The 12,601-nt window shown below is 44.3% G+C and overlaps 1 protein-coding gene across 3 annotated transcripts in view; it reads right to left on the reverse strand.

Moving 5' to 3' along the window:
• LOC147447124 (uncharacterized) overlaps positions 1-12,601 on the reverse strand; it is a 326,621-nt gene that overhangs the window by 186,687 nt on the left and 127,333 nt on the right. For all 3 annotated transcript variants that reach the window (XM_086523017.1, XM_086523016.1, XM_086523015.1), the window contains 2 exons: positions 12,426-12,517; positions 12,264-12,325 (listed from right to left, as the gene is read on the reverse strand). In XM_086523017.1, coding sequence (XP_086379143.1) covers positions 12,264-12,325; positions 12,426-12,517 — 154 coding nt within the window. The remainder of the gene's footprint in view (positions 1-12,263; positions 12,326-12,425; positions 12,518-12,601) is intronic.

Raw genomic sequence — 12,601 nt, forward strand, 5'->3', positions numbered from 1 at the left:
TGGCGACAGGCTGCAGGTATGGGGGTACGCGGCAGCGGCAGGATGCATGTAGGTACGCTGCAGGTTCGCGCCTCTCTCTCTCTCTCTCTCTCTCTCTCTCTCTCTCTCTCTCTCTCTCTCTCTCTCTCTCTCTCTCTCCATTGCTCAGCCTACCAACCACCCATAGGAGTCGGTAGCACTCCTATCTCAGTTCTTTATTTGTAGTTTTCTTCGTTTGTATCCAGACTTGGTACTAGACTCATCATTGTAATCAGTTGGTCTCATAGGTCATTTTGGCCATTTGTAGACGTTAATATATCATTTCATTTCATCTCATTTCTCCCAAGTCCTCCTTTGCTGTAGCCTCCTTCGAAACTGTGTAGCTCCTCTTCTCCATCGGGGTCGTCTAGATCTCCCTAGCTCCAATGCTCGGTCTATGAGAATGCCAATAGTGCGTGCGGCCAGACCTCTCCACTGTTGGCTGCTCCTCTATCTGTTCTTCTGGGTGTACAATATCTAGTGTAAAGAAATCTGTGATCTGTCTCTAGGGCTGTCTCTCCTCAACTCTCCTCATAAAGTTTCTCTATGCCTGTGTAACTCAAGTAGATATAGCCCAAGACATCTCTGATCCTCATAACTCATGACCCTAGATAGAGGCCCAAAACCTTCTTTGAATATTGTATCATGGTGACACTTATCCCCACTTTGTACCTTTTGTGGCATTATACCATTGCTCAGCTAACCAGCCACCCATAGGAGTCGGTAGCACTCCTATCTCAGTTTCTAGTTTGTAGTTTTCTTTGTTTGTACCCAGACATGGTACTAGATTCACCATTGTAATCAGTTTGGTCTCATAGGTCATTTTGGCCTTTTGTAGACGTTAATATATCATTTCATTTCTCTCTCTCTCTCTCTCTCTCTCTCTCTCTCTCTCTCTCTCTCTCTCTCTCTCTCTCTCTCTCTCTCTCTCTCTCTCTCTCTCTCTCTCTCTCTCTCTCTCTCTCTCTCTCTCTCTCTCTCTCTCTCTAGGGTCATGAGTTATGAGGACCAGAGATGTCTTGGGCTATATCTACTTGAGTTACACAGGCATAGAGAAACTTTATTGTAGAGAGCTGAAGAGAGACAACCCCAGAGACAGATCACAGATTTCTTTACACTAGATATTGTACACCCAGAAGAACAGACAGAGATGCAGCCAACAGTGGAGAGGTCTACCCGCACTACTGGCATTCTCATAGACCGAGCATTGGAGCTAGGGAGATCTACACGACCCCGATGGAGAAGAGGAGCTACACAATTTCAAAGGAGGCTACAGCAAAGGATTTGAGCCATACTCTTTCGTCGTCCAGAGTGCAGATGAAGATGGATCTCTATGAAGATGGATCTCTACTCCCCTCCCATATTGTCTTAACATTGTACTGCTTAGTTTAGGATCCCGCAGTATTTATATTCTGTTATCCTAGTTAAATTTATTTTGTTAATCTGACTTTGTATCAGATACACCGCATTGTAACTTTCTGGTCTCATAGGTCACTTTGGCCTTTTGAACACGTCAATATAACATTTCATCTCTCTCTCTCTCTCTCTCTCTCTCTCTCTCTCTCTCTCTCTCTCTCTCTCTCTCTCTCTCTCTCTCTCTCTCTCTCTCATACTATGCTTCCCCTTGTTGGAAGAGAAGAAGGAATTCTTGAGGAAGAGACCTACTCTCAAAAAGACAGGTATTTTCCTTGGTGATGACCTGACTCTCTCACAGCTCGCACATATGAGAGAGGTAATGCTAGAGATTACAAAAGGGAGAAGGGAAAGATAGCCTTCTACAGAGATGGACGGCTGGTGATTTTAGAGCGGCGCACTGCATGACGGTGTGAGACCTATGGGACCACACTGAAGATGGCTACATGGAATTGTAATGGGTCTATGAGGTTGGACGTGGGTGCATTCAAGGATAGTTTCAAAGACAAGGATATTGTATTCTTCTCAGAGACTCATCAAGCCCCTGGACAAGTGATGCCACAGGTGGTGGGATACAGATGGGAGACAACTCACAGGACAAATGCGAGATTTGAGAATGGGAGTAGAGGTTCAAGAGGAGTAGCAGTGCTATTCAGAGAGGAACTACAACCATTACTGCATATTATACGAAGAGATGATCATGCTAGATATATGTGGGTGAGACTGAGAGCTGACACAGGTCGATTCCTATATATTGCCATATGTTACTTTCCTCCCAGTACATCAGTATATGCTGCAACCAGAGGGCAGTCGCCTTTCTCTATTCTAGATGATGACATTTGCGAGTTTTCTAGGGATGGTGATATTATTCTCCTAGGGGACTTCAATGCTCGAACGGGCAACTCACAGACGGTCTTCTACAGCACTTCAGAGGAGATGCTTAGAGAGCTAGATGTGGGTGATTTGGGACTTGACAGATGCTCAAATGATAGAGAGCAAACGGAGTATGGGAGATACCTCATGGAAATGACGACTACACATGGATTCGCTATACTTAATGGCTTACAGCAATTTCCTGGAGCAGCCGGTTTCACATGCTTTCCACACAGACATGGGGCAAGTACAATGGATTATGTTATGACACAACCGAGCTTTATCCCCTACATTCAGGATTTCATAGTGGGAGCCAGGCCAGTGGGCATAGCAGTAGATCATGCTCTCTTGACACTATCTTGACTTCAATGCTCGAACGGGCAACTCACAGACGGTCTTCTACAGCACTTCAGAGGAGATGCTTAGAGAGCTAGATGTGGGTGATTTGGGACTTGACAGATGCTCAAATGATAGAGAGCAAACGGAGTATGGGAGATACCTCATGGAAATGACGACTACACATGGATTCGCTATACTTAATGGCTTACAGCAATTTCCTGGAGCAGCCGGTTTCACATGCTTTCCACACAGACATGGGGCCAGTACAATGGATCATGTTATGACACAACCGACTGTCCCCTGCATTCAGGATTTCACAGTGGGAGCCAGGCCAGTGGGCATAGCAGTAGATCATGCTCTCTTTACACTGTCCGTTAAATTTCAGTATAGTACAACCCAGACATCAAGAGGTAGGTCACACACCCGGTATACAGTTACACCGGAGACTGATTTCGTTTATACAGAGGAGATCTGGGACCGTCTATTGGAAGGCACAGCTGGCACAAATGGTACAGGCCTCTCAGTGGAGGAGTGCACCACTCTACTGACTGAGACACTGCATGGGGCTACATCAGTGGCATACCCACACACTAAGCCGAGCAAGAGACGACATTCTGGGAGCATGCCCCAGAATAGTTGGTATGATGAGGAATGCAGAGAGATGAGAGCCGAGCTTCAGAGGGATCTTCTTTTAGGAGTCATCACTTACAGACAGTCTCGGATTGCTTTCCGACGCCTTGTGCAACGGAAGAAGCGAGCTTACCTCGCTCAGATGGAGCGAGACTTATATCAGATGTTCTTGAGTAGGGACACAGGAGAGGCGTGGAGACTCTTCCATGAGCACTCCCCTCCCCCAGTGATTACTTCACCTGATGTGTGGGGCCAATATGCGACATCAATATATACGGTTCTTGGACATGAACCCCTTCCAGACCCTACCAAGCCTTGCCCAGCTACGAGCACTTTCTTTACACCTGAGATGGTACAAAGGGCCATCGACAGGATGAGGACCGGGAGGCCATATGATCATGACGGTCTAGTAGCGGAGCACTTTATACATGCCAAGGATATGCTGATGCAGGTTCTCGCAGTGTTGTTCAATCGTGCCATGTGTGAGGGACTACCTGAGACCTGGAGGTTGTCTAATATTGTGCCCATCTTCAAGGCTGGTGACCCTACAGAGCCTCGGAATTACCGCACTATTATGGTTGGACACACATTGGCACGATTGTATGCATCTATTCTGGAGCAACACTTGAGTAGCTGGGCAGAGGGCGAGCGTGTACGAGCAAAGGGTCAGGCCGGTTTCAAGAGGGGTTTCTCCACTCTTGATCGTATTCTGACACTCAGGGCCATCATTGAGGAAGGCAGAGCACATGGGAGACGGATCTATTGTAGCTTTGCGGATTTTTGCAAAGCATTTGACATTGTACCAAGGGCTCGATTGATGCGCAGACTGCAAGAGCTGGGGGTGCCCATAGAGGTAATTTGGGGGATAATGGCTTTGTACAGATCAGTGGTGGGACATGTACGCACTCCGGAAGGGGTATCTGATTTAGTTCAGTCTACTATTGGAGTGAAACAGGGCTGCCCATTGTCTCCCACTCTATTTGGTTTGTATGTTGCTGAGGTGTCTGATTACATTGACAGAGAGGGTGACAGGGGTGCCCAGCTGGCAGGGACGTGGATCCCATTGTTGCTATATGCTGATGATATTGTGCTGATATCTGACTCACCAGAAGGTATGCCACGACATTTGGATGCACTACGCAGTATTGCAGAGGATAGTGGATTGTGTGTACACCTAGGTAAAACCAAGGTTATCGTGTTTAACACCACACCGCAATGGGTCAGGAGATCAGTACCTACTTTCAAATATGGTCAGGAGATTGTGGAGTATACAAATGCATACACTTACCTGCGGGTAGTCTTTACTGGGCCGAGATTTTCTTTGAGAAGTGGAGCAGAGACTAGACTAACTAGAGCTGGTGCGGCTCTGGGAGGAATGGAGAGGATGTGTTCGCAGGTTCAGTTCCAAGAACCGAGGACAAAGTTATGGCTCTTTGATACTTTGGTTGCCTCTACTACGTTATATGGGGTGCAGGTTTGGGGACCTTCTGTAGGCCAGGATGGTTGGAGGCGTATGGAGAAGCCCCTGGTATCTATGATCTCTCGGCTGATTAGAGCCAAGGCTTCCGTACCGCATGATATCATTCGAGCGGAATTAGCTGCCCCCCCTATGGAGATTGAGGCGCTTACCAGATCAGTCTCCTTTGTACACAGCCGGTGGGATACTACCAGAGACAGATATGCCAGGGTGGCTCTAGAGTCCTCCAGACAATTAGCTCTTAATGGTGATACATCATGCTGGTATGCACAGATGGCATCATGGTTTCAGACACATGGTTTCACCATGGACAGGTTGCCTCCTTTTCAATACTCTCTGCAGGCACCCCTGAGGTCTTTGACGCGGGTAGAGATTAATAGACTCATTCGTCAGGATCTGATCCAGCTGGACACGAGGAGGACATGGATAGAGCCGATACAGGATTTGGTGGGCACAAAGATGGCTTTCTATAGAGAGCATCTTCTCCACCTCACGGAGGATGGGTTTGTGATTCGACCTAGCTATATGGACACACATCTTTCTCATGGTTTGAATTGTGCCATTGGCCAGATACGCACGTCCTCACATCAGCTCGAGATTGAGACTGGCAGATTCAAAGGGACACTAGCAGATAGCAAGATATGCCGCTTATGCCATCTAGAGTCAGAGACAGAGGTACATTACATATGTCATTGCACAGTGTACTATGAGATACGAGGCCGTTTTCATTGTCTATTCAGAGAAGGTTTTTGGCCTCTATCTAGGGTCATGAGTTATGAGGATCAGAGATGTCTTGGGCTATATCTACTTGAGTTACACAGGCATAGAGAAACTTTACTGAGGAGAGCTGAAGAGAGACAACCCCAGAGACAGATCACAGATTTCTTGCCACTAGATATTGTACACCCAGAAGAACAGACTGAGGAGCAACCAACATTGGAGAGGTCCGCCCGCACTACTGGCATTCTCATAGACCGAGCATTGGAGCTAGGCAGATCTAGATGACCCCGATGGAGAAGAGGAGCTACACAGTTTCGAAGGAGGCTACGGCAAAGGATTCGAGCCATAATTTCTCGTCGTCCAGACTGCAGATGAAGATGGATCTCCATGAAGATGGATCTCTACTTCCCTCCCATATTGTCTACATATTGTTCTGCTTAGTTCACACATTTCACGCCTTTCACCTTTCACACCTATCAGCTTAGTTTAGGATTCCGCAGTAATTATATCTTGTTATCCTAGCTTAATTTATTTTGTTAATCTGACTTTGTATCAGATACACCGCATTGTAACTTTCTGGTCTCATAGGTCACTTTGGCCTTTTGAAGACGTTAATATAACATTTCATTTCTCTCTCTCTCTCTCTCTCTCTCTCTCTCTCTCTCTCTCTCTCTCTCTCTCTCTCTCTCTCTCTCTCTTTCAATGCAAGCTCCCGAAGATGAAGCACATGTGACATTGGAATGCCTAGAATACGCTCACATCCGGGCTAATTTTCAACTACTTCTAAGCAGTTGTTCTACCTTTGCGGACCTATTATCCAAGACACACCCCTCCCCTACCGCTCTCGGAACATACCTCACCCGCATACTTGAGCATCAAAAGACACTCATAGGAACACAAACAGAGAATAACACACACCACACCATACACCCCCGTGAGGGGAGACTATGTATCACTTTTGAGGTCCCATGGGTTATTTCTGGCCCCCCGCTGTCGTGCAGCCAGGAAAATGCACATCAAGTTTGTTTGAAGCTTACATGATTAATGAACAATGGTTAAGGCCTGGTAACAGGACAAGTTCAATGCTAAATGTATGCCAGATACGGCTTTATAAAGGGCCAATTGATGCCCTAATGATGCCATAAATGATTATGCTTGATGTGAGCACATATGGAAGATTATGATGTAAAAATGCACTGCTTGAAGTGCTGTACCGGCTTGTCTTTACGACTCGTCAATTGGAGCTACGGTAAATAAGTTAGGGCAGTTTGAAGTTTAAGTTGATTGCAGACCAATCAATCAGATGGAATCAATACATTAGGACTTACCTCTTTAGCAGGCAAATAATTTAATTACCTCCTTTTGATGAATTGTGGAGCCGTTAACGGCTTGCAGTATTCTGTAAGGAGAGTCTAAGCTCCTAAATTCATTAATTTCAATTAACGGTGTTGTTAACGACACTTCTTCATAACTGTGCTTCAGTTTCGTCGGTGTTATCAGTTTTTGAGCAAGTTTTGTGTGTCGATAGCATTACCGAGTGATTAAAAGCTGCTGTATTATGCGGTGCGGCAAATTTTTGCTCTCAATTTTTCCACAGCCAGCAGCCCGGTGCTGACCTGGCTCAAGTTTCGAACATATATCCCCCGACACCTGGTGAACCAGACGTGAATCCGAGCCGGGGTGGAAAAATTGTTGAAGCCTATGTCTACACCACAAGAGGTAGCCATGCAACAGATGATGCAGCATACATGCAACAGCAACAGGCTGCCCAGCAGCAACATAATTTGCAAGAGCGGATTCGCAAAGCTCGGCAAAGTGTTACAGAAAAGCTGCAAAGGTTTGAGGGCCGAGATATTTCAAAATTTTGCAATTTGTATGAGCAGTCTATGGAAGATAATAGTATTGAAGACCAGGATTCAGTGGAAGGATTTCATCTGATTGCAATACCGGAACTTAGGGCCCGGATTAAAGAAATTCAAGCGGCTCATGGACCGAACTGGCACGATTTTAAGAAGGCGCTGCAAGAGGAGTATTTTTTGGAGGATTCTCAACAGGTGACCAGATAGAGTTTTATGAAGTGGGTGCAGAAGAAGGGTAAAAATTTATCTGCACGAGAGAGTTCGAAAAGAAGTTTGATCAGTTATCGTCAACAGAACAACGTTCCTTGAAGGATCAAAAGGTGGAATTGTTTATTCAAGCTGCTGATTCGCGACTACAAAAGAATTTGGTGCAATTATTGGAGGACCCGGCAGGAGAATTGGGGTTGACATCGGATTGGAAAATAGTCTGTGAAGAGGTGAATATGATTGTAAAACGACAGAAGCGAGCTGACAAGCAGATCGTGGTTGAGATTGTAGATGATGATGAAGAAGAGATTAAAGAGAAGCCGCCCTCTGCAATACCCAAAGTGGAGGGGCCTCTTCTTGAAGACCTGGTTAAAGGTATTCAAGAACTAAATTTGAATTTTAAAACTGTTAAATTTGAAGGGTTAGCTGCAAAGGCGTCTACTTCTGAACCTAAGCAGCAGCAGCAACCACCACATAAAAATTGGGATCGATGCATGTGGTGCGATAGTGAAGACCACAGGTTTGTGAGAGAGTGTCATGAGTTTGATGAAGCTTATAAGAAGAATGTGGTTTTCTAGAAAGACAAAAAGATTCATCTCAGGGCGATAGGGGAACTGCTCCGCTTGAACTTTGGCAGAGGCGAAATGAAGAAGATAGTGGAGGAAATACAACATAATGTTGCCCTTGTGGAAGCAGCTACATATGGGCTGCAAGTTTGTGGTAAGGAAGATGATGATGGTACAGGTACAAAGGGCCAGTTGTGGCCATATGCTTTAAAGACAGCAGAAGCAGGTAAGGTAACATATGGGAAGTTACGCCAGGTGGGTAATTCAATTCGAGAAACTACTGGGTGGACCGATCCAGTGGATTCTCTTTCAGTATATGCTTATATTCCTAAAGCTCAAGCCAATGAAGCTATGGTGGAAGAGAAGCGGAAAAGAGATGAAGAGATGGCTGGGACGTCAAAAAGGCAGACGAGATCCAACAATAAGAAAGAAGAAGTGCCAGCTCCTAAACCTGCTCCGGAGGTGGTTATGGAAGAGGCTCCGAAGGACAAGAAGCAAGGTAAGCCTAAAGGGCCCTCGTATAAACTCAAGTCTGATATTGAACTGGCTACGGATTTGAAGAAAGTTTTTGAAGAACGTATCTTAAATAGTAAAGTGGAGCTCACCTTGGGGGATATTCTTGAAATTGCTAAGCGCGAGTTCCATGAAGAGATCATCGACATTATAAAAAGGAAGCGACAAGTACCGAGTGATCAAGAGTCAGATCCAGTTAAAAGCCAAGTGGTTCGTCACATTGAAGCAATTTTGGAAGACTATGAAGAGTATTTAGCAAATCTTGAAGAAGAAGAGCCAAAGCCTGCGGTGGTTCCAAGCCCTATTATACCTGAGGTAAGAAACATGCATTTTAATGACGGTGAAGATGAAGAAGTTATACCCAAGAGTCACTTTTCGAGGACTCATTGGGCAAGAGCAAGGACGGAAACAGTGGTAAAGCTTGGCGACATTGAGGAGCCGGTCTTAGCCCTCATAGACCATGGGTCAGAAATCAATCTCATGGCAAAGAATTTGCACCAAAAGGGGAAGTGGCCTATTGATGTAGATCACGGGTGGCGGATTCGAGCTGCCAACATGCTTCCTGAAGATCTTTACGGTGCATGCGCAAATGTTAAGGTAACTATTGGGGATGTCTGTGATGAGCATAACTTTTTTATACAGGAGCATTCCTCCTACCCATTGATTCTGGGACAACCCTACATTACGGCTGTGCGGATGGAAACTAAGGTGCTGGATAATGGCTCGGCCTATGCCAGGGTTCGAAGCCGAGATGGTAAGAAAGCAGTTTAATTTCTAACTGTATGTGTTGATCATGCTAGACACAAAGACAGTTTGCGTGATCGTCCAATGCCAAAGATACGTAAGGAGTTTAAAGAACAAAGATTTACTCAGGATTTTCTTGGGGTGCCACTATAAAGCGGGACTATGGTGGTGCAAGTGAGGAGAAGTTCTCGCAAAGAGAAATCTTCTCTTCAAGATTTCTAGGGTTGACATCTGAGGGTTCAGTATCTTATAGGAAATTTAATGATTTAACTAAGTGGGAGAAACAATATGTTTCAAGCATTCAAAGTGACTTGCAGGGATGTGATGTGCTAGAACCAGATGATGTGATTTCAGGAATCTTCGAAGAGATATCTTATGTTGATACTATGTCAGAGCTTGAGAATATCAAGCAGAACAAGTTAGAAAGTGGAACTGAAGTTGTTAAAGTGCACTCAATGGACATGTATGAAGAGCTGGATATATACGAGGCACTTATGCATATTGAGGATGACTTGGATAAAGAAGTTGAAGCACAGGTAGAGACGAAGTACAAGACAGTTGCAAAGAAAGTGAGACCTGTGGCTACACCTCTACCAGAGGAAAGTGATGGAGTAATTAAAGAAGCTTCTCAACAGCCTATGCTCAGAAATCCTAAGAACATTGGGCACAAATTCACTAAAGAGACATTGCAGCAGCTAAAGGTGGGAGAAGATGGTTTTCTCAACAAAGAGGAAATCAAGTGTTTTCAAGGTATGCTCGAAAAACATGGTAAAGCTTTTGCCTTTGAGCCAAGTGAGATTGGGTGTGTGGATCCAAGTGTTGTGGCACCTATGGTTATATTCACTGTTCCTCACATGCCATGGAGCTTACGTCCTATTCCAGTTCCTAAATCTCACTTGCCAAAGCTTATCAATTTGCTTAATGAGAAGATACAAATGGGAATCTTGGAACCATCATGTGCGCCATACTCTAACCGATGGTTCACTGTTCCGAAGAAAAATGGTACTTTAAGGTTCATACAAGATATGCAGCCTGTTAATAAGGTAACAATCCGCAATGTGGGTACCGGCCCAATTGTGGATGAATTTGTTGAGGCTTTTGCAGGTAGGTCAATTTATTCTATGGGTGATCTTTATTCTGGATATGATCAATTTCAGTTAGCATTGGAGAGCAGGAATCTTACTACAATGCGTACACCTCTCGGATTGGTAAGGATGTGCACTCTGCCACAGGGTGCTACTAATTCTGTAGCTCATATGATGAACGGCATGAATAAGGTATTAAGGGACTTTATCCCACATGTTACTATGCCTTTCATTGATGATCTACCAATTAAGGGCTGTGAGGAAAGCTCAAAAGATGAGGTAAAAGATCAGAGGGGGTGCCGACAGTTTGTTGCTCAACATATTGCTGACTGTGATGCTATTTTATCCAGGCTTGAAGAAGTTAACCTAACACTTTCAGGGAAAAAATCAACTTTTGGTGCCAAAGAGGTTCTAATTGTAGGGCACATGTGCAGTCCAGAAGGTAGAAGGCCAAGTCCGGCTAAAGTTGAAGCTATTCAAAAGATGAAGGAAACGTGCTCTTCGGTTACTGAAGTTCGTCGGTTTCTGGGTGCTATCTTATTTGGCTGCCACATTTTGCTCATGTTGCAGAAGTGCTTTATCAACTGCTAAGAAAAGGTAAAAGATTTGTTTGGGAAGAAGGCTACAACGACTGGAGATAAATTTAAAGAGTAATCCAATGGAAGAAGACAGTGAAAGTTCCAAAACATGTGCAAGGGAAGAAGAAGAATCCAATGAAAATATTCTAGTAGCCCAAGAGTTGGAAATTGGATTGCATGACACCACAATGGAAGTAGAAGGCAATGGAAGTTCCAGAACATATGCAACGCCAGAAGGAGAATCCAACACAAATATTTTAGCACCCCAAGATTTGGAAATCGAAGTGCATGGTCAATCAGACCTTCCATCCACCAACAAACCAATGCTGACTATAATAGATCAGCAGGAAAATTAATTTAATTACCTCCTTTTGATGAATTGCGGAGCCGTTAACGGCCTGGAGTATTCTGTAAGGGGAGTCTAAGCTCCTAAGTTCATTAATTTCAATTAACGGTGTTGTTAACGACACTTCTTCATAACTGTGCTTCAGTTTCGTCGGTGTTATCAGTTTTTGAGCAAGTTTTGTGCGTCGATAGCATTACCGAGTGATTAAAAGCTGCTGTATTGTGCGGTGCGGCAAATTTTTGCTCTCAATTTTTCCACAGCCAACAGCCCGGTGCTGACCTGGCTCAAGTTTCGAACATATATCCCCCGACACCGCGGACGTTAATACCAAATCAAATCAAATCTCTCTCTCTCTCTCTCTCTCTCTCTCTCTCTCTCTCTCTCTCTCTCTCTCTCTCTCTCTCTCTCTCTCTCTCACACACACACACACACGAGATGCAGAAGCACACTTCACCGGAGGAGACTACAACAAAGGATTAGAAGCATTCTAGCTACACACCCAGAATGCTCCTAAGAAGTTTATTTAATACTTTGTATTTAGTTTTTCACATTTATTTTCACACTTTCACACTTTTCACACTTAGTACTTTAGTACTAAGGTACCCAGACATTGTAACAGATTCACCACTTTTGTATAAGTTTGGTCTCATAGACAGATTCTATTTTAAGAGAGCCTCTGCTCTTTGTACATGCTCCCGTTTGGTAGGGTAGTTGTAGCAAACTTGGCAATTGTTATGACTAAAAGAAGAATCTATTTTGTCAAAAAAACAAGCATTACCTCTCTTACACAGTCAATCATAGACAAAAAGATGATCTGAAAGCAAATTCTTTAACATATGCTTTAATGCTTTTCAGTTCACATTAGTGCTTATATAGAATAATAGAAGAAGCATACCTCGAGCATGCTGGCTAATTCTGGAACTGTCACAGGCCTTAGACCATCACCATGCATGACACCTATTAGAAAATCACAGATGCTTTTGTATAATTCAAAATTTTCATATTGATTTGTCATGACAGGTGCATGCAAGGAAAGAATCTTGATAGAGAATAACACCTCCAGTTGCAACAACCATTTCAGAACTTGCCTCCTCTTTTAACACCATACCATTTGACTGGGTGGTACAGTTTGATTTGAGACCATCAAGTCTGTTAAAAGCACATGAAAGCATTTGGGTTTAAAACTTCGAGCAGTGGACTAGGAAATCAAGAGACAGGTGATGTTTGTGACAG

This window comes from Adiantum capillus-veneris, chromosome 11, assembly GCF_014529385.1.
Source record: "Adiantum capillus-veneris isolate H3 chromosome 11, ASM1452938v2, whole genome shotgun sequence".
Classification (NCBI taxonomy): domain Eukaryota; kingdom Viridiplantae; phylum Streptophyta; class Polypodiopsida; order Polypodiales; family Pteridaceae; genus Adiantum; species Adiantum capillus-veneris.